General features: G+C 38.8%; 1 protein-coding gene across 5 annotated transcripts in view; it reads left to right on the top strand.

The window, feature by feature from the left end:
• The window catches only part of mctp2a (multiple C2 domains, transmembrane 2a), a 75406-nt gene extending 50474 nt beyond the window's left edge, over positions 1 to 24932 (top strand). For 2 of the 5 annotated variants that reach the window (XM_028450744.1, XM_028450741.1), the window contains exons 18-23: positions 4628 to 4747; positions 6899 to 6940; positions 17960 to 18069; positions 18160 to 18269; positions 21688 to 21785; positions 23076 to 24932. In XM_028450744.1, coding sequence (XP_028306545.1) covers positions 4628 to 4747; positions 6899 to 6940; positions 17960 to 18069; positions 18160 to 18269; positions 21688 to 21785; positions 23076 to 23150 — 555 coding nt within the window. In that variant the 3' untranslated portion in view covers positions 23151 to 24932. The remainder of the gene's footprint in view (positions 1 to 4627; positions 4748 to 6898; positions 6941 to 17959; positions 18070 to 18159; positions 18270 to 21687; positions 21786 to 23075) is intronic. The other 3 variants (XR_003674324.1, XM_028450745.1, XM_028450742.1) reach the window with 3 other exon arrangements.
• The last annotated feature ends 1655 nt before the right edge of the window (positions 24933 to 26587 follow it).

The raw sequence follows: 26587 nt of genomic DNA, 5'->3' as shown, positions 1-26587 counted from the left end.
AGCATGTCTGACAGCACAGTCTCGCTCAGGAGCTCCTTCCAGATGTTTTTATTGGTGTTAAAAAGCCATGTAAATCGTGAACATGTGGGCTGACACAGCGTGAGGGAGGAATTGAGAGGATGTATGTGACAGATTGGGTTTATTCCTTCATTGAAGGCATTCTCCTTGTACTTCTCTGGGCTTTTATCTCGTCCGCTGAGCCATAACACGGCCAGCGAAAAAAATTAGCATTAGTGGCCGATTAAGAATACCTGTGACAGATTCCCTGGGAGGAAATGAATTGGCTCCCTCTGTTGACTCGCTCGGGAAGGCAGAGACCAAGCAATTAGACTTTAGTGGTTATTGTAGCAGCTTTTGCAGCGAGGCCAAGGAGGTTCAACATTCCTGCTGCGCTGGTGTCACATCGGAGGCTCCGTTCCCTCCCTTTTCTCCCTCGTTTTTTATGAGAATCCTGGGAATATGACAAGCTACCTGTCTAGCAGCCAGTAGAATTCCTCTGGGGGTGAGGGGAGCGTCGCTTTACACTTGCCTCATGGGAGCTGAGGTGACAACACATGACGTAAGTTATTCATACCACAGAGAGGAGATATATGGCTGCACATCATGCATATTCATTGTTTACCTTTTCTATCCCTCAGCAGTTGGACTTCCTCACCGTGCGTGTAATTCACATGAGCTATGATGGTTCACGTTGTTCCTTTTCATGCGTGTAGGATTTCCCGCCGTGTTTCGGCGCCGCCACACGTCCCAGGTTACAGACGGAGCTAATAAGCAGTCCAGCGGTGAAGCCCGGGGCTCTGCTGTCTGCATTACTCATGGAACACGTTTCCCCGGTGGCTGTTGAACCTCAGCTTAGGTGGACTGGCCCCAGAGCAACATAGAGCAACATGTAGCCACTCCACACGCTCACCATGACAGCAGCAGTCTGCTGTTTAAAGGCCCGCTACTGGAGCCTGAAGGCCTCACAGCTTCACAACCTGTCTCAGGCTTAACTTCAACATATTGTTTCATAGTTAACACAGCCTCCAGCTCTGAGAGCTGAAAATTCACAAAGGAGCTTTAAAAATGATCTTTATATAAAGTGAATTACATAACGGTGCAACTATGAGGAAGAATACATCCAATGAAAAACTATATAGACCCTGTTGTACACTTGCTTAATACTAATGTAGTACTACTTATACTAACGTACTACTCATACTAAGCGTGACGTCTAAATGAGTGTGTAGTGCGTTCACATTAGATAGTATGAAAAGATTGAGTAGGTGAGAAATACCCATATGTACACAACTATATGGGGACATTTTTTAGGTGTGCACAGTGTACACACTAGTCATACTCAACCGTCCCATGATGCATTTTGAGTTGAATGTAAAATGGTCCTGGGACCGACTTCAAGCTAAAAATCAATCATCCCCTTTCAAAGTAAAAGCATCTCCTCTTGTCTTCTATTACTTTTGTTTTTTTAACTCTTTTGTAAATAGGGCTCTTGTTTTGAAGTTAACAGGAAGTTTAGTCAGTAGCATAATGGAGGGTCTCTGAAAATGTGCGAATGAAATATGTCTACGTGAGTTTTATGGATCAAATGAGCACATGTTGATATTCTACTTGGTCACTTTCTCACTTAAAATGCTTTACTTTCAAAGGTGGAGAATCAACAAAGATATTTAGCCTCAGTGTGATTCAGGTTTTTATCCTTGAAGGTTCCAAATGCATCTTGGGAAATTTGGAAGTATAATTCAGTGGGAACGCTCATCATCCTAATGATACTTATAGTTTATAGTAGACAGTTTATACTCATTGATTTTGTACTGGATAGTATGTTGGTGGGACATTTACAACACAGAACGAGATATTATACTTAAAAAATATTAGAGCCACATAAGACGTGATACAACAAAGGAATGCAGAATGTTATAAGGAGGTTTGGAGCGTCCATCTTCCTGAAGAGAAGTCTCATAGGATGAGAAATATAGCTTTTATTTTGCTAAAAACTTTAATGTAAACACAGCTTGTGTTGACTAAAATACTTAACATTTCCATTTAAACTTGCTTAAAGGAGCATAGGGCAGGATCTAGAGATCAGACTCTATAGCAGGGGTGTCCAATTCTGGTCCTCGAGGGCCACTATCCAGCATGTTTTAGATGTTTCCCTCTTCCAACACACCTGATTCAAATGATCAACTCCTCATCCAGCTCTGCAGAAGCCTGATAACGATCCTAATCATTTACACCACAGTGGTCAGTGTAACTGCAGCCATCAGCCCAGCCACCGTGGGAACGCGCATCACATGTTTGTTTATCACGGAGCACAGCTGTGATGGGACCTGACGGCACCGGACAGGTCGGGTTCAGACAGATATTAGAACTGGTTGTTGGGTTCGGTCAGATAGTGTTGTTTGCGTGCAGTCTGAAGTGAGTGCGGTTGCAGCCACAGCTGATCCGCGGTGGATGTAGACTAGAGCAGAGGACAATTATAAAAGAATACACTGATGAAACATTCCTTTTACTGCACAATATCACAGATTATCTTTATCTTTGATACGTGGATTATATAATAGATCCAATGGTTCTCTTGCGTGTCTCTTGTTTGTGTTTCACTTTTGCTTGTTACACATGCACTGATCTGATGCTGACATTAACAGTTTGTTAATAAAATTGGTGTTTACCAACGTACGTGTCATTTCTTTGAGAGAAAAAAATGAGGTTTTCACTGTCGTGTCGGACTCGAACGAGAAAACGCGGCCCGATCCACACTCTAACTGTGACACGGTTATTTATTTACTCGCCATTCATGTGACTGTTTACTGCAAGACCTGTGTACATGCCTCTGTGTGCATCTGTGGAACCAAACAGTAGTTTAGTCGCCTGTGCTTGTCTTCTTTTACTTTCCAAGCCGTCTTCTACTCATTCGTTTTTATTTTTGGGTTATTGGGAAGCCTCTCCAAGCTGTCGAGAATGTGCACCAGCGTTATTTGACATCACCATCAGTGAAACTGTACTGCTGTTTGTACTCATAACAGCAGTACAAAATGTATCACACAATCTTTTCAAGGCAGTAGGTAGAAATGTGTGTGGGCTCATTCTCTTTGGTGGTGAGTGCTTCATCACCCATTAGCATAAAAAAAAACTTAAAATGAATGGCCCAATTACACGAATGGCCCAATTACATGATTTAAGGATCTGTATATTATACTATATGAAGCCTTATTTATGTGCAAGCAGATACACATGTAAGGTAAAACTAAGCCAGAGGAGGAATTGATATTCTTTAGTCTTTGTCACTTTCTCACTTAAGATGCTTTCAGAACTTTCAAAGGTGGAGAATCAATGGAGATATTTAGCCTCAGCGTGTTTCAGGTTTTTGTCCTTTCGGGTTCCAAATGCATCTTAGTATACTTCAGTGGGAACGCTCATCATCCTAATCATATTTATAGTATATCATAGACACTGTATTCTCATTGAGTTCGTAGTGGATAATGCGTTAGTGGGACATTTACAACACAGCTTTAGGCCCTGTTTACACATCATTTTGCTTCTTCTTTCGTTTTTGTTTACATAAAGTGGAAAGTTTTCCTGTTTTTTTAGAGCAACAAAAAGCAGCACAAGGTGACTGAAAAAGCTGCTAAATGATCTAAAAATCAGGCTGAATTATTCACTCCAATAGAAAACAATTAGACGTTTACAGGCAGTGGGGCTGTGACATCATCAATCACGTGATTTCAAGATGGAGGAACACAGGCTGTAAAACTATAAAGTAGTCCCATTTTTAAAAGGCCATCAAATTATTATTGTGCAAGATAATGTGTTTTGTTAGACATTGATAGATCCCTTTAAAAAGTTCAGTTTTCAAGCACCAAAAATTGCTGTTGTTGTGTAAACTGACAGTACAACTCTACAAAACGTATGCGTTTTCACGTGGTCTTAAGCTAATATATAAATCAGAGATTAGAATCAGGCTGTATATGTGATGTGCATTAACACGTTAACACTGCGATAGATTTCAGGATTCATCTCAATGCAAGAAATGTTTGATTTCATCCCTGTCACCTGCTGGTTTTAAGCTTCTCACACATCTCTGATCATTTCAGTTGTAGACTGACTCATTAGGCCGTCACTAAACAGGTTTAAATGCAGCCGTCCAATTAGTGTTCTGCTGTGAAATGCTACGTGCTTAGCACAGAGTTATCAGGGATTCCTTATTCAGTGTGATCCATCTTATTTCTACCAGGGGTCTTGGCTTTTTCTCAGTCTCATCGTCACAGAGAGGGTAAATGTTCCAAATGCGCCTCCACTCGCCTATGAGCGTCGTCTGAGTGCGCCGCTTCCCCTGAATCTACCACACTAAGAGGATTGGACGTGTGCAGATCACTGCTATCTGTGTCAGGCAAACTGCCAGCACATATCTGCTGTGTGTGTGTATGTGTGTGTACGTGCTGCAAATAGGATTTCATTATATTAAAACAACTCCAGCGTCCTTTACTTTGAAACCACAAAGAGCAAAGTCTGTTTGCACTTGCAGTAAATCTTTAGAATGCTCTAACATTGTTGATGTGGTTAAATCCATTATGTATCCTGTGTTAAGTGAAGGCGCCGTGAGGTCATCTGTCCTGATATGTCCCCTCAGATCTTCCTGGTGACGGTGTGGCACTTTGAGCTCTTCATGCTGCCCCTCTTCCTCCTCCTACTCATCGGATGGAACTACTTCCAGCTCACCATGGGAAAATTCACCGCCAACCAGGACCTGGTGAGTCGGCTTATTCATACAGATGTGCTAAACACGTCCAGAACAGAGCCATTTTATTGGCTCCCTACGTTACAGACTGTCCTGGCAGCTATCCACATGCTTAAAGCTGATTAAGACACTTAATATGTCGTCTCCAGAGACCAATTAATACATAAAGCAGTAAAAAGACATTAGTGTAGATGTTTGTGTAGCTTATTTTCTGCAACCTGTCTACAATTCATCACTAGCTATGTTTACATTACAGTTTTTTACAAAATAAAGCGATATCTCGAAAGTTTCCACAAATGTATAATTGCTCTTTGAAGGTGTTTCCATTGAAGGTTGTTTTGGAGCCTGGTAACTCTGGTAAAATCCCATCCTGTGAGAAGATGGACTCTCCAAACACTCTGCACTCTCTAATGTGGCACTAATAATTTTTAAGTATAATGCTAAGAAATTTCTTGGTCTCCTCTTCTTACCACATGTACCGCGCCAGGTTTTCTCAGAGATAAGTGCGGCCTAAACTCTTTGAAATGTACTTATTAGAAAATATGTCTAACAAAACACATTATTATGCATCATATCCATTTAATGCCCTTTTAAAAATGGGACTATTTTACAGTTTTAGAGACTGTGTTCCTCCATCTTGAAATCACATGATTGATGATGTCACACGGCCCCACTGTCTGTAAACATCCCATTGTTTTCTATGGGAGTGAAGCATTCAGCCTGATTTTTAGATCATGTGACCCCAGGGGGCGACAGTTTCAACTCTGCAGTTTAGTAGAAGACAATGAAGCAGAGAAGAAGAGCTCTCCTAAGGGATAGAGGATAGAATGACTTATTTTGCTAACTTCATCTTTACCACCTTTTCTGTCTGTTTCTGATTACTTTCAACCTATTTTATTTCTAATTAGAACAAGGATTTCCATTTTTAGGATGACTATATTCTATGGCCCAAATAATAGTAAACTTCCTGGAAACAGTGGATATTATTCAGTTAAATAAATAAATGTGATTATCACAGATTCATAGAACAATGGACCATCATATTGCTGACTTTATGGATGTGCTCCAAAAATCTCTCCCCTTTAGGCCCCCTTATAAATGGCCCTGTTTCTACATAACTGTTGTTCAGTGTTCCTGTCTTCAGATACAGTGGGGGTCCCTGGTCTCTGGAACCTTTATTTTGGGGGTCGTGGGCTGAAAAAGGTTGAGAACCACTGTCCTAAGGGACCTTTAGTCTCCCTTAAACAGTGCGCTGACATGCTCTGTTGGCTGAAGTTAGTGAGTAATTATGGACTCCCACCCAAAAGGACTTCTATCCTCAGCGTTTGTATGTCTTCAACAGTCCATGATTACTTTCACTTTTTATAAAGACAATTAATGAATATGGTGCATAATAATGTGTTTTTTTAAACATAGATCTTCTAAGTACATTTCACTATGAAAACGTGTGATATTAAAATGTTTATTTCTAAATTCAGGTGTTTCCATACACAGTTTTTTTGAGATATTTCGATTTCGAACGCAGTTACTGTCTTTTCTGTTTACTATATGTAAGTTATCCGTGCCATACACACACTCCTCTGAAGGTTAATATTCTTCACACTCTGAAATGCCCCCAAATTCTCCATGTTGTGAAACCGTGGACCCATTTAGCCAGGAGCCATTCACCCAAAGCCCCCGTCCCAGCCTAGTGTTTATGGGTGCAGAGTTAGACTAGACTTCATCCTGGGGCAATGTTAAAGTCCATCTCCACTCAGTGTGGACACCCCCCACTCTGTGACCCTCTGGCTAGCAATGACACAGCTCTGTACGCAGGCAATGTCACAGGCAGTGAGGTCAGGGATGACTTGATATAAAGTGATGGAGGCAACAACATCCAAATTAAATGTTTTCTCCTCTTCTTTGCGTGGTTCTGTGTGCTCGTGTTGTTGAGAGGAAGGAGATTGGTTTTGGTGTGACGCTGCTCTTGTGAGGAAGGCCTTTTCTCACCTCTCCTTTTGTGTGAGGTCACGCCTGTGATGCGGTCTCTATGGAAACAAGCCTCTCCCAATAGGGGTGAATGTGCTCAAAGGAAATTTCATTACTGGCTGTTTGTTGAAAATGCTCCAATGCCCACACGTCCCATTGGCTGAGAATCACCTTCTACCCTTTATTCTCTCTCAGGTGAACATGACCATGGGTGAAGACGAGGAGGAAGACGACAAGGTATTTTATTTTGTATTTTTCTAACGTTTTTAAAGGATAATGTGTTTTAATAGAATCTTGTCTTCTAACAACGGCTGCTTTATCATTTTAGAATCTTTCTTCTTTATTTTTTTGGATCTTTCTCAGGTCAAAGGTTAAATCACACACACTAGTATCTCCATGTTATAAATGAGACAAAAATTAACCTGCCGCTAACTGCCTCCCAACATCAACACACAGACTTTTGGAAGTATATACATGTCATGTTCTATGAGAGCGTGGAGGCTCTTTGTTGTGATCGCAGACTTTTTTTTTTGTCAAACCCATAGATTAAATTTGAACTGCATTTGTTCAGTGTGTTAAAGGTTTCCTCACATTGTTCTTCAATCAATAAAATCACATTTTACTTTGAAAAACAAAGGAACCAATGAATAAGCAGAAAAACTTGAATTTGCCCACTGCTTTTTCACTCAATGACATTTATCTATGGTGTTACTTACAGTATCTTAATTTCACAAGAGTACACAAAGCAGAAACAGGCGTATAAACAGCTAATAGCCCGTAATAAACTGTATTGTGGCTTTTAAATGTGCTCTCCATGCTCTCATGTTTGATCCGAGCGTCCGCTCATATTCCTACTCATGGTGTTTTTTCAGAGGCTGATTCGACATGGACCAAGGCTCGACTACACAATTGCTGAGTGTTTCATCAATGCACCAACCAATAAGAAATATTGTGTAAAGGGTTGAAAACATTGGCCCACATGTATCAATTGTTGGTACGTTCAGATCTGAGAGTACGACGTTCGTTCGACCAAATTCACGTTTCAGTATTTATCAATTGTGACGTGATCGTACACTACGATCAATTTCACGTCTGAATGGATTAGTGAAGCAGCAGCAAAATGTGACTGAGACTGGAAATAAAGTATTAAACAAACCTCAGCTGTTATTGGATTATAAGCAGACACGCATTCAGGACATTATTACTGATACCACATTTTTGGTTATCCTGACGGCACCTACCTTCTCTCCCCACCCCGACGTGTCCTTTTCTTGACTTAAATGTAGAGAACTGTCCTGATCAATTAGCAGTTGTTTAAGATTTTATACTGTGGATGAGTAACACTTCATTAAACCACCATTAGGCATTGGCTAAGTTAGTTATTGAGAATTTAATTCAACTCTCAGCCTGAGTCTGTTTCAATAAGGAAACCCTGTTCACTGCCACCATTTTTCTCGTCCACAGGGCGTTTTTATGAACTCCTTTAATTCCAGTTTTCACACTACCGAAAAGCACATCTTTGTTTTTCTTTATCTTAGCTGTGAGGATGCTAATCTTCATCTTTACAGTATTTCTTTGCCACTATTTGGTTGACCACACTGGGCGTGGCCTCCAAACCATGATTTGAGGTTTTACCAAGTTAATGATGATCAAATTCAGCTGCAATATTTATCAACACCTGATCATTGGTACACTGGGATTGGAATAATTGTGCATTTTTAACACATTGTTTTTCACCCTTTACACATAATTTCTTATTGGTTGGTCTATTGATGAAACGATTGTGTCGTCGAACATTGATCGATCATGTATCAGCCTCTGAAAAAACCCACCGAGCGCTCAGAAAAATACGAGCACAAAGAGCAGTTTTAAATGCTAAATGGACTTGATTTATATAGCGCTTTATCACCACACTGAAGCAGTCTCAAAGCACTTTACATATCAGCTCATTCACCCAATCACTCTCACATTCACACACCAGTGGGACAGGACTGCCATGCAAGGCGCTAGTCGACCACTGGGAGCAACTTAGGGTTCAGTGTCTTGCTCAAGGACACTTCAACACATAGTAAGGTACTGGGATCGAACCCCCAACCTCTCGATCAGAAGACGACCCTCTACCACCTGAGCCACTGTCACTGTTTATTACATGCTATGTGTTGTTTTTATGGCTGTTTCTCTGTGTGCTCTCGTGTAACTAGTATATAACGCCTTATTTATCATTGACTGACAAATTATTAAGAATATTATGTATTATTACACATCCATTCTGCACCCTGAAAAACAGCAGGAAATCTTTAAGAAGTCTAAAAAATATATACTTCCTATATCACATAATATTCAATTACAGCCATCCCACAGTTTTGTGCAGAGAAGGAAAAAGTGAACAGGGTGCACAATATTGCTTGATGGCGATGAAGTGTGGAACCAGCACGACGCCTCCGAGCGATGACCCCTGTGCTGCGTGTCTACGCCCAGGATTCATATCCATAATGCGCTCAATATATTCTGTTGTGATGACCAGAGGCTAGAAAAGAGCCAGCTTCTTTTAAAAACACAGGCACATCCAGCAAATGCTCTGTGAAAGGATGAGCTAATTCACAGCGGACTCGCATGATATGTGCACAAACTACACACCAGCATGACATGAACACTGAAGAATAGTCACGTGGAGACAGGGTCATCTATAAGGAGGAATAAAGGGGAGAGGTTTTTGCATCAGCAATATGATGGTCCATTGTTCTATAAATCTGTGATAACCAGATTTATTTATTTATCTGAATAATGTCTACTGTTATCCAGGAAGGTTACTATTATTTGGGCCATAGTATATAGTCATCTTAAAGATGTAAATCCTTGTTTTAATCAGAAATAAATTAAAATGGATTCAAAGTTACCAAAAATGGTGGAAAAGATGTATAACCTAACCTTTATAAGGTGGTGAAATGGTCTTTTAAAAACCACAGAAATTGGTTAAAAGTTGCTAATTGTGGATAATAAAATTTAAAAATGGAGGGAAAAAATTATTTAAACTGGCAAATAATGGGTATGACAAATTGTGGTTGTGGTTAAATTGGCAAAATAAACATTAAATGTGGTGGAAAGAGGTTAAAAGTGACAATAAGGGGTCAACATATGAAATATTTGGTGGGAAAAGTGGTGGAAAGGGTTTATAAGTGCTGAAAATGTTTTGAAAATGGAAAACGTGCAGAAATGGCTTTGAGATTTGTTGGAGAAGTGGTAGAATTGGGAGTAATGTAGCAAAAATATTATTCACAAAGTAGGAACAATTCATTTAACCTGGCCAATAATGGGCATGACAAACTGTTGTTGGTTAAATTGGCAAAAATAAGCAAGAAATATGGTGAAAAGAAGTTATAAGTGACAATAATGGGAAAAGTGGTGGAAAGGGTTTATAACTGCTGAAAATGTAAAAATAAGAAAATTGGGCTAAAAAATAGTCATAGAAGGTATCTGGCTACCCCCCCCAGTGTCTGGTGACCCCAAATGAGGTCCTTACCCCAAGGTTGAGAACCCCTGCCTTAGATAAGCTAATACTATAAACATTGCATTTGTATTTTGGAATAAAGAGTGTTTTATGTGCAGGAATAGCTAAGTCTTTAGCACGTGTTAGTAAAACGCTCTCAGCCTTTACGGCTCTCTTTCACACACTGGGGAAATGAAATATATCCTTTTATTTACTAATTAAGCACTCACCCATGTTTGTTTCAAGCTGTCAGCTTTAATTTAAAGTGGCTTATTTGAAGTTCTGCTTATAGTCTCGCTGTCACTTGAATGTGGTATCACGCGGTGAGATCAAGCAGCGGAGCTTTGCAACACCCCATCAAAGTCTTCTTTAAAAATATTTGGGGTTAAACAGTGATCTGTGTTAAACTTGATAACTTCAAATACTATGCTTTCCCCACCCCCAGCCTCTCCTCTAACATGTGAATAAAGCTTTTTTCCCTCAGAGAAGATTATGATTACCACTCAAATATGTTTCTATACCCCGATGTTTCCCCTTCGAGGAAGGAAATATGTAAACCTCAGACATAGTGGGAAAAATGTGAAGGTATGACGTTAAAAAGAGAGGAAAGGCGAGGCGGAGTTACAGCAAGATAACATAGAACAGACTCTGTGAACAAATGTGTCCTCAGGGAAGGAGACGGCGTACAAATTATGTGTGGGCAAAGTGACTTCCCTTTGGCCTCGGGTTTCAATCGAGCAGATAGACAATATGTAACGATGGCACAAAGAAACAAAGAGCATATCTATGACGGCTGGTAGTGCCTGTCAACGGTTGACTCGCTCACACACACGGCCCTGCCCACAGGACCTGTACGATGCAGTATTGCCAGATTTATGGTATTTTGGGGGGAAATTATCACACAGCCGTCACAATCAAAATAAAAGTTATATTTTTGCTGCAATATCCAGTGGGTCAATGACGTAAAAGGATTTCACTGCATGATATTTCATAAAATGAGCATCATCAGACAAGGTTTGCATGAATATTATGATGGAAATAAAAATAGTAATTGCTTCTCAACTTTGGGGTCACGACCCCATTTTTTTTTGAGTTGTGAGACAACTTTTAAAATGACGTTTGCTACATTACTCCCATTTCGGCCACCCCCACCGAGGGGTGGGGGTGGCCGAAATGGGTGCTGAACCCTCGGTTTTTGCCCACCGTTATTTGCAACTTTTAACCAATTTCTGTTATTTCCTTCGTAATTCAAGAGAAACAAATTGTCTGGCACACATGGGCTGACGATTGCAACCAAATGTTTGCAAAACTGTAATTATCGCGTTTTTTTTTAGGGTGAATTCCCACCCAAGGATCCTAGATCGGTTAAAAAATATGTCATACAGAGGGCATAATTATTGTAATAATATGATACTTATCATAGACCTGGCAACCCTCGTTCCAGCAGTTGGTTTGCCTGCATTAGATCTGCTTACAGCAGACTTAAAATCAAGCCCACTTTGTATCTTAAAAACATGCAGATGGAGATTTGAATTTTGGCACCATTTGTTCCAATTAAAATTACACAAAATAAACTTCTTTTATTTCTCCCCAGCCTTTGATTCACCACATGCCTGTGAGTGTTTACCTTTGTGCACCACATCAAATTGATTCTTCATTACAGCATCTTAAAATGCAAGCTTTAACGATTTGATGTGAAACGACAATAAGATACTCACTCAGGATTTCCAATCAGGAGACATTTAGGAAGTTATTTAGCCCGTTTCTCATTTTAACCAGCTTCTTCCATTTCATCACAGCCTTCATTTACCATAGTCACTCTCCTTCTTGTACTTGACTACAGAGACATGAACAAAAACTATCGTCACACGGTTAATGTGGGAAAGGCTTCAGTTGTGGTCACTGAGGGATTTTAGAAACATTTTAAACAGATACAATATTTTAATGAAACGAGCTTCTGTTTTTCCGTTTACAAATAAAAGCCAATTGAGTTCCTATTTTCCTCCTCTGGCTTAGTTTTACTTTCCATGTATATCTGCTTGCACATAAATAAGGCTTCATATCTTATAATATACAGTACAAGATGCTTAAATCATGTAATTGGGCCACTTAACCAAGCTTAAATGGAAAGTTGGAATGAGCCCATCACAAATGAGTTTTTTTTTTTTTTTTGGTGATGTGTTTAAGAGCTTTAGACGTGAATGTGGAGTATTTTAGTCAACAGCTATTACAGTATTTAGCAAAAGAAAAACAATATTTCTCATTCCGTGAGACCTCCAAACCTCCTTAGAACACTCTGCATTCCTTTGTTGTTTCACGTCTAATGTGGCTCTAATAATTGTTAGCTAAATATCTTGGTCTGTGTTGTAAATGTCTCACTAACGTACGGTCCACTACAATCTCAATGAGTATAAACTGTCTACTATATACTATAAGTATGATGACGATGATCAGCGTTCCCACTGAATTAACTTCCAAATTTCCCAAGATGCATTTGGAACTTACAAGGACAAAAACCCAAAGCACACTGAGGCTAAATATCTCCGTTGATTCTCCACCTTTGAAAGTTCTGAAAACATTTTAAGTGATCCATAAAACTCACCTAAACACATTTCATTCACACATTTTCAGAGACCCTCCATTGTGCTACTGACTAAACGTCCTGTTAATTTCAAAACAAGAGCCCTGTTTACAAAAGAGTTAAAAAAAAAAAGGAATGGAAGACAAGAAGAGTTTTCATACAATCTAAAGGCTGGGATACACTGTGATTTTGATAATTGTTGTACTCAGCTCCAGCTCAAACTGTGCGACTCAATTACAGATCCCAAATGTACGCAGCTCACGATTCTCACAGTATACGGATTGACACTCTGACACAATCTGACTGCTCACACTGTACGTTCATACACGACACGTCTTGTTTCCGGAAATGCAACATACAAATTGGAAGAAGACAAAGAACTCTGAGGCATTGCCATTAAAACAGAAGAAGAACAAGATGAACCCTGAAGTGGAGAGACACTCGCAAATCTCAGCAAAAAGAGCTTTAAAAAAGAAAAGACGGTGATACTATTGACCAGGAACTGCCTGAACAGACTTGGGCAGTACTGTCCAATTTTATAGTGTGAGAGTTTAGGGTAAGCCGGTCCGTGGCACTGCTTCAACAGTGCGATACCCTCACGAGGAGAGACTGGATTTCCTTACGACCATATGATTGCTGATCGGGAGCTGATCGTGAGGTGTTAATCGCTCCTTGTGACCTCATGTATACTATACGATGCACGATTTAGCAGAGACTTGGCCAAAACCCAAAAATAGACGCACGAGTCAAAAATCAGCTCAAGATGGGCCAAAAATCGCAGTGTATGTTTGCCTTAATGTGAACGCACTACATACTCATTTAGACGTCACTTAGTATGAGTAGTACTTTAGGACTACATCATCAACACGGCCACTGTCTCCTCTATTGTCCACGCATACCGCACCATGTTTTTTCAGAGAGAAAGGGTCATTTGACCAAGTACGTCACGTCCTGTGACGTGTAATTGTGTAAAAAGTGTTACCATTGAGTTTTAATCATACATTTCAATATGGAAAAATCTGGAAAAACCTCCTCATGAAAGACTAAAAACATTGAGTGTTTTTCTAACATCATGTGTTTCCATTACAAGTTTTTGTTGTGCTGTTTAGTTTGAGTGCATGACTAGGGTAATGGAAACACACCTACTGGGAAATGGTTTACAGATAAACAATAAATAAACAGCCCAAACAGTAACTGTGTTTTTCTCAAAATATTTCTGTCACACTTTATTTTTATTTTTTGGGAAGAAAAAAGACCTAATTTTACCCTCCACTGCAATTATAAGTTAAGAAAAATACCGTTTTATTGCGCAACGTGTTTGTAAACAAAGAGAATGCAGATTTTTTTAGTCTTTGTTTTATTCATACTCAGTCGAACTGCGTGTTATCTATGCTGCATATCAGATGTATGTCAGTGTTTTAGTCTCATTAAATTGTGCTTTGATCATGACTTGGACCAGCGTTAATTTGGTTGACAAAACAAATATAGTTGACGAAAATTATGACAAAATAATTCAAAGTGACAATAACAAGACTTTAGCTGTGTTTCAAAATAAAAGTGATATTTCTAAATTTTCCACAAAGTCTAATGTCTCTTTGAAGGTGTTTCCATTGAAGGTTGTTTTAGAACCTGGTAACTCTGGTGAAATCTCATCCCATGAGACACTCCAAACCTCCTTATAACATTCCATTGCGATATTTGAGCTTTTGTTTTCTAAATTCAGGTGTTTCCATTACCAGTTTTTTTCAACTGTTAAGATTTTGCATTACTAGGGAAATGGAAATGCGTCTACAGTGAAATGCTTTCTAAATAAACTGTGAACAAACATTGTCTGATGTGCCAGCGGAGCTGAGTGAGATGATGAAGATGATGGAAAGATGTTGATCTTCTCTTTTCAGGATGAAACCATGAGATAAACATATTTGTGATGTTTTATCCTTTTTTGGACAGTGAGGGAGTGAATCGTTCTCTTCCTGCGTCTGTCGTGGCGGTGTTGGGGGGGGTCTCAGGCGGAGTGTTCCCAGGGGCGGCCTCGGGAAGCCCTGATAAAGGCGTTGAGTCTGGGCTCCATCAAAGCTGCGGCATCAGTTCGACTTGTTACACAAACATATAGACGTCCTCTAGCCTCCTGTTAGGGTCCATTAGAGCCCCCCTCCCACAACACACTCTCTCTGTCATCATTCCTGTCATTATTCCTCCTTTTGATGTGAGGAGTCTCAGCCTCTTTAGCTTGTGTTGCTGCTGTTATCTCCACTCACTCCTCAGCCCTGGAAAGCTTCACTCTCGTCATTATTTTCAAGCCTGTTGAGATCCCATTGATTTCTCTCATAAACAAACTCATTTATTTACCAATTACTTGTCCCTGTTCATCATCGTTTCTGCACGTTGAAATAAACACGAGTCAGTCGTTCTACGGCAGGATAACAAGCCCTCCACGTTTTTAAAAAACACGTTCCAAGGCGTCTCCTGACCGCTCTGCACTTTGTGTCTGGGTTGTACAGTCGGCCTGATTGCACACAGCCATTTTTCTCTACTTTTCCTCCATCACAGTCTTGATTGTGCTACACTTGTGCAGCAGCTCTATTGTGAGCCACGGACAAAAGCCAAAATCTTCTGTCCACAGAACAGTCTCTGAGTATGAAGGTGTTCACTGTTTGCTCATCATGGGCCTTTCAATAGATCCTACCAAAGGTGAAAGTAATGGATTACAGGTACTGTAATTGAGTTGCTTTTACGGGTACTTGTACTTCTTTGAGTATATTTCTAAATCAGTTTTGTTACCTATATCTCTATAAAAGCAAAGAATATCTGTCTGTCTGTGTGTTCCTCAAATATCTTAAGGGTGCGCAACATTGGATTTGTCCTGAGTCGACGCACTCAGTGATGATGTCATCAGTCTTAGCTCTACAGTGATGATGTCATTGGTTAGAACATTGGAACATTGGTCTACCTAGAGCAATATAACAATGGAACATTGCTTGCGGAACGCGTGCATGGCTGCTGCTAGGTTCAATGGTGTGTGACGTCGGATTTGTTTGGACTGCAATGATACCGTTAATAAATTATCTCTATAAAAGCAAGGAATTTCATAAATGCTTTACAAATTGTGTACATCTAAACTGACTGTTGTAGTTTAATGACACTAAACGATTCTGGACCAATTCTATTCCGGTCTGAGGAGAACCAGATCCGCGAGGACAACAAACTGGAATCGGAATAGATGGAGTTCAACTCCCTACAGTGTCCTTGCTAAAAGCCAAAATATATGAAAACACAATAATTATCACTCTACACATTTCACAACGAGCCTAAATGTCCCTGACATCCCACCTTCAAACACAACCTCATTTGGCCATCCATGAAAAAGTTACTTAACCTCCCACTTTTCTATAGCAATACATACTTCCTAGGGGCACTGAACTAGTGTACTTAAATAAATCATTACATTTCTACACCCAACTGTAAATTATATATTTTTTGTTTTAAAATGATAAACAGACATTGTAAAACTTTTATGAGGAATACATTAAAGCAATTGGTAGATTCTCCATTTCATAGATTTCGTCATTTCATAAGCATCAAAGCATCTACCAATTGCTTTGATGTGTCCTTACGAGTTCTTTCATGAGGAATACATCAAAGCAATTGGTAGATGTCTCTAAGGAACACTGACAGTTGGCAGTTGAAACATGTCAGGAGATCAAAGTAAATGTCCTGAAAAGAGTTTGTCTGAATAAATGAAACCTTAACATAATAATGCCTCCCTGCAATGCCACAAATTACACATTGGCCTCTGTCAAACTGCCCTCTAGTGACAGAGAAACAATCTTTTTTAAAAAAAGTGCAAATATGATGAGAGCTACATTGCTTTGCACAAGCCAAACGTCCTATCAAGACTTTGATGCCCTTTGCTACCACGCACTTGTGTGAAAGTATATTTTAAGTATTGACAAACATGAAAATAAAATACAGAACAAGTCTTTGCTTGGAGAAAGATTAAAGACTCAAACTCTGTCAAATTAATCTAAATATTGTAGAGTTCTCTGCATCATCTCAACCCCATCCTTCATTAAAGTTGCAGTGATTCACAGTTTCAGGGTGGTGAATATGTTGTATTACTGATATATGTTCAATCAACAAACGTTTAGTAGATCCCCCCCCCCCAAAAAAAAAAAAAAGAACAGATTGATTTTCACTGAAAATGCCAGTAGGCTAATTAGTTAAATAAAGCAAACAAGTAATTATTCTGAATAAGATGTTTTCTTGTGTTCTTTCAGATTGTTATTTTTTTTTCATTGTACAGTATATTATTCCTCAACAGGATAAGTACAATTTAGAGACAACATTCACTGTAGGGTTACATTGTATATATACTGTATATTTTTAACATTATTATGTTAAGTGTGCAGGAGTGGGGGGTACATGGCTTCAGGTTAAATGCCTGAAGGGGTACGGGACTGTAGAAAAGTTTGGGAACCACTGCAATAGATAACACCACAGGCAAACTGCTAAGGGTGTAAGATAAAATAAATTTGGCGATATATCGCAATATTTTAATGCACGATTATGGTATATGATCCAACAAATGTCCAAATAATTTTTTTTAATTTTGTTTTTTTAATGAAAAAACTATTTAATGTCGCTAACATATGCAGACATAAACTCCCGGTCACTTGGTGTGAACCACATCAGACCTTGTTTAACTACTCCTCAATGCATTTTAGCTGGAGCTTGATTGCACTATTCTCATAAAACATACTGTTCTGTTTATAGATGGATGTAGTTTATATATATAAACTATATATATATAAAACTACATCCATCTATAAACAGAACAGTATGTTTTATGAGAATAAAGTGCAATCAAAATATATTATATATATACACACACAACATAATTACAGTAAGTTACCACTTACTAGTTCTCACAAGTTTAAAATTAAACGTATTTCATACCATTTTGTCCTTGTAAAGGTAAAATATGTGATTGTTGATATTGCGATGTATCAAGATGTATATTGTATTGTTTAGTATGGGGTTTTATTGTATCGTGCCATGCAAATTGTGGATCGTATCATATTGATTAATGGCAATGCACTGCCCAACAAACTGCTTTTTGTCTCGCTTGCCCAACAGTTGACACACAGTCCCTCATCAGCATCTGTATGTGTGTGTTGTTGTTTTTCAGGACGCTGGTAAAAAGGGGTTAATGGATAAGATCCACATGGTGCAGGAGGTGGTGCTGGTGGTGCAGAACGTTCTGGAGGAGATCGCAAACATCGGAGAGCGGATCAAGAAGTGATTTAAATATCCTGTGGCATATTTAGCACCTTAATGTAATGTAATGAGTGAGCTAATGCTCATGTTAATGTGGGTGTTGTTTCACAGCATATTCACCTGGTCTGTTCCCTTCATGTCTTACCTGACTTGCTTGGTTCTGTTTGTGGGGGCGTTCCTCTTATATCTCATCCCACTGAGATACTTGGTGCTGATATGGGGTGAGTCTAGTGCTGCTTCAACACATTCTACTCATAAAATTACTTCATTATGAGGTTTTTCCAATCTAATCCAGCTTTATGAATAAAGCACTTTAAACAGACACGAGGGAACAAAGTGCAATACATTGCCAAAATAAAACACTAAAAACATCAATGAAGATATAATACATAAGCAAGTAAAACACAATATTCCTGGACAGAGGTTCTCAACCTTGGGGTCAGGACCTATTTGGGGTCACAAAACACTGAGAGGGGGTCGCAATTTCACAATTTGAGCCCATTTTTGCAAATGTCTTTTTTTAAAAAAAAAAAAAGCTCTCCCCTTTATTCCCCCTTATAGATGACCCTGTCTCCACACGACTGTTCTACAGTGTTCATGTCTGTGTTCAACCACCTTCAGGTACAGTGGAGGTCCCCGGTCTCTGGAACCTTTATTTTTGGGGCTGCTGCCTAAAAAGGTTGAGAACCACTGTCCTGGACATCGGATCCGCTCCAAACGGCCTCTGATACATTTGCATGAGCTAGTTGCTTGGGGACGCTGTTATTGGAATAGAGACTTCTCTGGGCCGACAAACAGAAATGAGAGAGAGCGCACAGAAATTCCTCCGTTTATTCTTTTCACAGCATTCATCAAATGGAGCAGCAACAAATTGTCGTACTGGATCATTCCATGTCATTGCAACAAATGAATTAGAAAAAAAAGTTTCAACTCATTGCACGCTACTCACTTGAAAACGTACCAACATAGCAACCGAACTACACAGCTGCTGAATGATTGGCTGTTTGCCTGATACTAGAGACGTCCGGAGATATGATTGGCTGTTTCCGCATGCTGGGTCCGCCCGTCTGTAGCTGATTGGCTGTTTGTGTGTTTCTGTCAGAAGAACAAACTCCACGAAGACAGCTCTGCTTCAACAGACACTCACTTCAAAACAAACAACAAGCAAAAGTTTTGTCTCGCCTGGATGCCTGCACGGCTTATAGTCACAAAAAAAAAAAAAAACAAACTCCAAAAGTCCCATTTGGAACTATTTTGGCTTTAAACGAGGCAGAGACAGTAAAACAATAGGAGATCCACTGTGCAGGCGCTGTCACCAAGCTATAGGAGCCAAAGGAGGGAACACTCTTTTTGTTTTTTTCCGACTGAGAGCAATTTTTTTTATTTGTTATTTACAGAGATATTTACAATCTACAAACAATATTTACAAATTATATACATACAAAGGAGGGATCACATCCAATCTCATAAAACACCTGTGACATCATCCAGAAAATACATACAAATATAGTTTCCTCAGGGAATCAATTCCTGTTTATTGTATTTTATCATCTATGGTTTATTATGTTGGAGAAGAAGCGTTAATGTTAAATAGATGTTTTTTTTTTTTTTTTTTAAAGACAGTGGATTTGTTATCCTAAGTTGATTATTTATATCAGTTAGTTCAACCATATAAATTCTATCTTCATTTATTTTGTTTTTATTTTTTATTGCTTATATGCTTTTGTTCATGTACTCTTATCATGTACCAAACAAAACTATAAGTAATTGATAAGTATTTCGAACTTGTAAAAATACTTTGCAGTTCATGAAAATAATATTAATAAAAAAAAAAAAAAGAAGGCTTCAGTATCGCGATATTACCCAGAACCGTGATACTTTGTCTGGTATAGTATCGTGATTACTCATTTTGGTATTGTGTATACCTCTCACTAAATTGTCCATATCTCAAAAAGTATTAATGTGATCAAACTAAAAATGTACTGTGTGACTATTGAATAATCACAGAACAATTGTTTATTATTATTTCATGTTTTTTTTAAGACCGAAGTGTGTGGAACATTTGTTGAAATTACATGGAATGACTTAACTTCTGTTGGTTTAGATGTTTTGTTTCGTCCTGTTCTCCTGCCTGCCCAGAATGCGCTGTGTCATCACCAATACTTCCTGTGTTTAGTCTGATCCCATAGCGTTTCTGTTAACCTGAATCATTCAAGACTTTGATTCAAAACGCTCCAAGTTTGATAAAAACATGAATGTTGATTCATGAGTGGTTCACGCCGTCCAAATGCAACGAGCTTCCCAGCAGACAAATCCTTGAAAGTGTTATAAAGTGTTGAAAATGTGTGTTTTAAAAAGCAATTTAAACAGCTCAGATATGTAGACATGGAAGAAAGCATTCAATGATTAAAAAAAAAACAAAAAGACTTTTTAAATGAACAGTGAGAAAATCTAAGGACATCAGCATCTTAGATTCATTGGAGACGAAAATATTAAATATGAGATTAATTGCTGAAGTAACCTTAAAGACTTTTTAATTTTAAAGAAACAACATTATGGTGTGAGCTTTGATATGATCCGGTTGGCCCTGCCCAGTGTGGGCTGATGGAAACAAAGCATCTCTATATAATACATGATGTCCTTGGGCGGTCTGTGGCTCCTGGTCTAGCCTCTCATTATGTGCTGTAGTCATAGACTACACAGAGAGCGTCATCTCAGTGGTCAGGGAGAGTCTCCCTCCTCCTCCTCCTCCTCCTCTTCCTCACTCTGCCTTGGACACAATCAATAGCAGAAGCAGCCCATCAAATAGAAACACACTCCCCAGTTGACCTCCATCTCTGTGGTTGCAAGGCAAGCTTTTCAAGCCTCTCGCACATATTTACGTCCTCAGGTTCTTTGTGTGCGTGCTGAGCTGTGAATATATCGCTCCCATCATATGACTAACTCAACTACCAACGAACACTCACGGAGACGATGATTGTGTAAGAAACGATGACACGTCTAAATAAAGTATCAGGAAACTGTTTGAATGCATTAACACAATGTAACTGTCACTGAAACACAAAGATCAAGATTTGTTGTTACTGGTTAATATAACGCCTTTTTTTATTTTACTTTGCAACATACAAGACAAAGACAGAAACAACCGTGCAATACGCCAACAGGCCGCCTGAAACGCCATTTATAAACATATACATTACAATAAACAGTGAGTGAGTGTGTGAGGCAAGAGGAGAGGGATGGAGAGAGAGAACAAATAATTAATAATGAATAAAGTAAATAAATGAAGACAGAATAAAAACACACATGCATAAATAAATAAGAATTAATACATACTAATAAAAATAACATATATACATACATAATAAAAAATATAAAGGGAGATTTTAAAATCAATGAATAATAAATAAATACATACACAATATTAATAATAAAATAAATGAAAACAAAATGAAAGTATACATGCATAAATAAATAAAAAATATTAAGTAATAATAAATACACACATAATAATGATGATACAAATAAATATATGAAAAAAAAATAATGGGAAAAATTAGTTACAAAAATTACAATAAAGGGAAAAATAAATGAAATAAAGGAACACCTTTATTTATTTACTTGCTCTTGTTTTAACAGGTATTAATAAATTTACCAAGAAGCTGCGTAATCCGTACGCTATTGATAATAATGAAGTGCTGGACTTCCTGAAGAGGGTCCCGTCTGACATTCAGAAGGTAAGGGTCCACACACACACACACACACACACACACACACACACACACACACACACACACACACACACACACACACACACACCAACACACACACACACACCCACACCCCACACACTCACGAACACACACAAACACACACGAACACACACACACAGAGGCAGACGTTTGTGTTTATTTGTCTGTTTGACTATTTCCAAATGTCGCTGGAATCTCTCTTCTGGCTTTGTTTGATTATTAATGGACTCCGGCCCTTTAATGCAGCGCTGGCCCAATTATTGGTTGTGGAGTCACTAAGAGCCTGAATGTTGACACGCTCAGATCCGTCCTCAGCCGTACTGCCGTTATCAGCCATTTCTTGAGGTTGATTAAAGCCTGGTGACATTAAAAGTGGCGACTGGCGGCAGAGACAAACTGTGACGTGGCCTCCGTCACTTCAGGGTGGGAGAGTCAATTAAAGCGTTGGTAAGCCCCAGTGGTCGTGCCGCGTGCTGTATGTGACTAGATATTAGCCTCGGCTCATGTGTCGTTTGCATTTACATCACAGAGTGAAGCAGAGCTGTCAGAGCTCTGTAAGTAGAGCTCCACCACGCCTGCCTTTAACAAACCAGTTACTCACCAGCAGAGGTGTAAAAAGTACTGATATATTTACTCAAGTTGAAGTATTGTTACTTGATTGAAATTGTACTCAAGTACAAGTAAGTCATACATAAAATACCCAAGTACAAGTAAAAAGGAGCTCAATTAAACTCAAAGTAAAAATTACGAGTTGCTTTCATTCCCCCACGTTTATAGTTGGTAATAAACATTGCCACGGTTCCCATGCTTACAGTAAACATCTCATGTCGAAACTGAAAAAGGAAGAGGAATACTTCTGAAAAAGGCATCCGTAAAAAATAAAAAGGTTTGTCAGAATGTACAATTCTTTTTAAATGAAATAATTCATCTAATTCAAAATAAAACAATTCTCAGGCTCTAAGTATAGATACTTTTATTAACTCTAAAACTGAGAAAATAACCTCCATTCAATGTTGTTTTGGAGTATTTGGTGCAATACATTTAATCTGATTGGTCAGCTATGATGTGATGCATTTCATTGTATTTCATTTTTTGTAGTTTTACAATGTTGGTCATTTTAAAACAAGAAATAAAAATTTACTCAGTACTCGGTTGGGTGTAGAAATGTAACTGATTACTTTAATTCTTTTAAAACGTACTTAAGTACAAGTAAAATTACTGTACCCATAAAAGCAACTCAATTACAGTAACGCGATTATTTTCACCTCCGCTCAGCAGCAGAACTGGTTCTCCCAGTCTGGGTCTGGCAGGACGTTTTCACCCCAGCCCGTTCCTCTGCTGCACCCTTGAAGTGGTCGTGGCGACCAATGGCAGACTCCTCTGTGATGTCGTGGGGGGAGCCTGTGTTGTGTGAGATTTGGCTGACTGAGCTGGCAAAAACAAGGTGGCAAAAACATTTTTTATTCTCAATCCTTTGTATGTCCTCGTTTCCCCGTTGGGAGACGACGTTTGAGCTTTGAAAACAACTCGCTTTCAAATCCCACGGAAACAATACTTTTTAGTCCGTGTTAAAAAGAGGAAGTAGATCTCAAAAATAGATCCAATCATAAAAAAAGAAACAAAACATGGGTAAGATTTATCACGAGTGCGTTTCATTGTGTACGCTGCAAACATCGAATACACACGAGACCCAAAACAATAAAACCACACATTTTGTTTTTGTTGACTTAGAACTTCAATCCTCACAAAGGTGTGGACACCAAACGGCACAAAGGCTCAAAACTGACTCCTGTCTTTCTCGCAAATGTTTCCTGGCAATTAGTGGTGGCGCACGTCTACAAAGTCCTTCTCAAACGGAGACTTCTGACAAACACTGGGTCTGTCTCCCAATAAGAAGCATCTGTCAGTTCTGACGACAGTTTCATGTTCTGATGTGTGGAGGCAGTCGCTTTGTTCCTGCATTCCATCTCCCATTCTAATAATGGGAAGAGGCTAATTAGCATAGCGTCCCTCACTTTTATTTCAACAGATTCATCGTATTGTTTCAGCTTGGCGAGCCCAACTTCAAACACCGTCTTTGAGCGTCCAACGATTCCTTCTGCTTTCTGCTGTGATCATGATTAGTGATGCATTTCCTAAAAGAACATTTAATTATTGTGTGTGTCCAATTAACGATGAATATACAACATTTGTTTGCGTAATAAAAGCTTTTACTGTTGGATCGTTGGTGAGCTTTTATTCTCGTCACAATAAGAGTAGTCATAAGAAAGTTGGAGAGCAGAGGATGTTTGTTTCACTTCAACAGAAAATGCAAATAAAGTTTCTTCTAAGTGCCAAACTTACAGTGACACACTTGATATGTGAGTCTAATGTTGTGATTGTGGTGCAGAGTAATTGTGGGAGGGGGCGAGGGAGGGGGGGTGTAAACTAGTCCAGAACTCCTGACTTCTTCTTCTTCTCTGCTGTGATTAATCCCCTCTGCTCCTGTGTTTAAAAAATGATTCATTACAGGCGAGCCCGCCTGGCTCTCCCCCTGCACCCCCCAGGGGAGCCATTATCGTGCACTGGGCTCAGCTCGGATTACCTGCCTCGGACCAAACTGCTGTTTGTTTTTACAGGTGCAGTACAGTGCGCTGCGAGCGCCCACCAGTCAGAGCCAGCCACGCAAGAAGAGATGAGTGAGTGCCAGCTCAGCCCGTGACCCCGTGCACCCCCTCATAGCACCTTAACGCTGCCCCCTGCTGCTGGGGGGTGGCCGGGCACCCCCCCCCCCCCGTCACGGGCTGTGAACCTCAGCGGCACATGGAGCTGTCAATCACCAAAGAAAGGAGAGCATTACAGGTCTCAGCCTTCAACTCTGAGAAATGTACAGAAAATGAAAGAAAAGTCCATTTTTAGACAGAAAAAATACTTCATTTTATCTTTCACTGTAATTGTAAATTAAAAATACTGTTCATGTTGCACAATTAGTTTGTTATCAAAGCTAAACCTGATTTTTTTTTTTTTTTGTAAGAATGTTCTTTGTGTTCTAACAAAACTTTAATCTTTGTCATATTTATACTAACTCAAACTGCTTATTATCTATGCTGTATGTCAATGTTTTATTCTCATTAAATTGTGCCACTATCATAATTGGGACATGTATTAATTTTGTAGAGAGAAAACAATTTAGTCGACAAAAACGATGACACTTTTTTTTAAAGTGAAAAGAAGGAAACAGTAGCTGTGTTTCCATTGTGTGATGTGCATTACTATGAATCTGATGATACAATACGATTCAGGATTTACGTCACTATATGATATATTCCGATACTAAACAGTACGATATACTGTACATCACGATAGATCGCAAAATTAATAAATACAAATTTCACCTTTACAAATACAAAATGGTATAAATACTATTTATTTATTTTAAACAAGTAGATGATAATTAACTGTAATTATCAAACTGTCAAAGTACATTATTTTCAAAAAGGTTTAAACTTTTGCTTCTGCAATAGATTCTGATTTTGTGAATTTCTTAAATTATTTTGAAAAGTAATCACATACATGTATCAAAGTGCCCAGTATGTTTTATTAAAATAAAGTGCAATCAACTTCCAAACTGAAATGCATTGAGGAGTGAGATAGTTTAACAATATCTGATGTGGTTCACTGACACCTAGTGACCAGGAGATTACATGCTATGCTAATGTTAGCAACATTACATGTTTTTTTAATTAAAAAAAAAAAAAAAACTATTAAAAATCAATTTAAATTTTTTTTGGATCGATACTATTATATATATACTATTATATATCGCCAAATCATTTTTTTTTTTTTTTTTTTTACACCCTTAATGCACTCAAGCTCGTGTCACAGCTTTTTAGAGAGAGGGAGATACCGACTCCTGAGGGCGACACAAACTAAAATGACTTTTTTTTTTTTCAGAATCTTGTGTGTGGAGAAACAGTCAGGTTTTTGTTTATCAAACATATGATGATACTGGACAATAAAATGGGTTCTATGCTTAGGTAGCATTAAATTAAGTCATCTTGCAATGGCAGGACCCAGAGTTTAGACATGGTGAAAAGTGTCTAAAAGTGTCAATTGAACCTGACATGCCTGGTAGGTTGATCAATACTAATTTGATCTTTAAAAAAAAAATTATAAAACGCTTTATATTTTAGTCAACTGTATCGGTAACTGTAACTGATTTAGTCGACTAAAATCTTAATGCATCCACTAAAACTAAAGATAACAGCTTGTGTATTTTGATGCTGTTGTTTCCCCCCAGTGTAGATAGAATACAGCACTTCTTCTACTTGAATCCACAGTAAACACATCTGATTACACCACACGGCCATTGAAACGGAGCTTACGCGCGACGCCTTGGTTACCAAGCTGACATCAAAGCTTCGGCACCGGTGTGCATCCTAATGCTCGCCTTTTGTTGCTTTACCACAATAACAGAGACAGAAAGAAAGAGCTCGACTCGCTCCGTCCTCTCCACTTAGTGCTTTAGATTTACACTGAAATTACCTGCTGTCTATAATGGCTACACACACACACACTACATCCATGCACTGGTTTTTCCTAAAACATGTTCTGCAGCAGGTATTTTTTAACTTATTTTAATGCAAATATAAATGATATCAAAGTCCATCACTTACTGTTTGTAATGGACGACAAACGGCCTGTTTTTTTTGGCGCTGAAAGTGAAATGAAACAAAAAATGGCTTGATTTTATTGTGAATTTACATTAAACGACACATCAACGCAAATTGTTGTCAACATCATCAATT

This window comes from Gouania willdenowi, chromosome 6, assembly GCF_900634775.1.
Source record: "Gouania willdenowi chromosome 6, fGouWil2.1, whole genome shotgun sequence".
Taxonomy (NCBI): domain Eukaryota; kingdom Metazoa; phylum Chordata; class Actinopteri; order Blenniiformes; family Gobiesocidae; genus Gouania; species Gouania willdenowi.
This window is presented reverse-complemented; position numbering and strand designations above follow the sequence as displayed.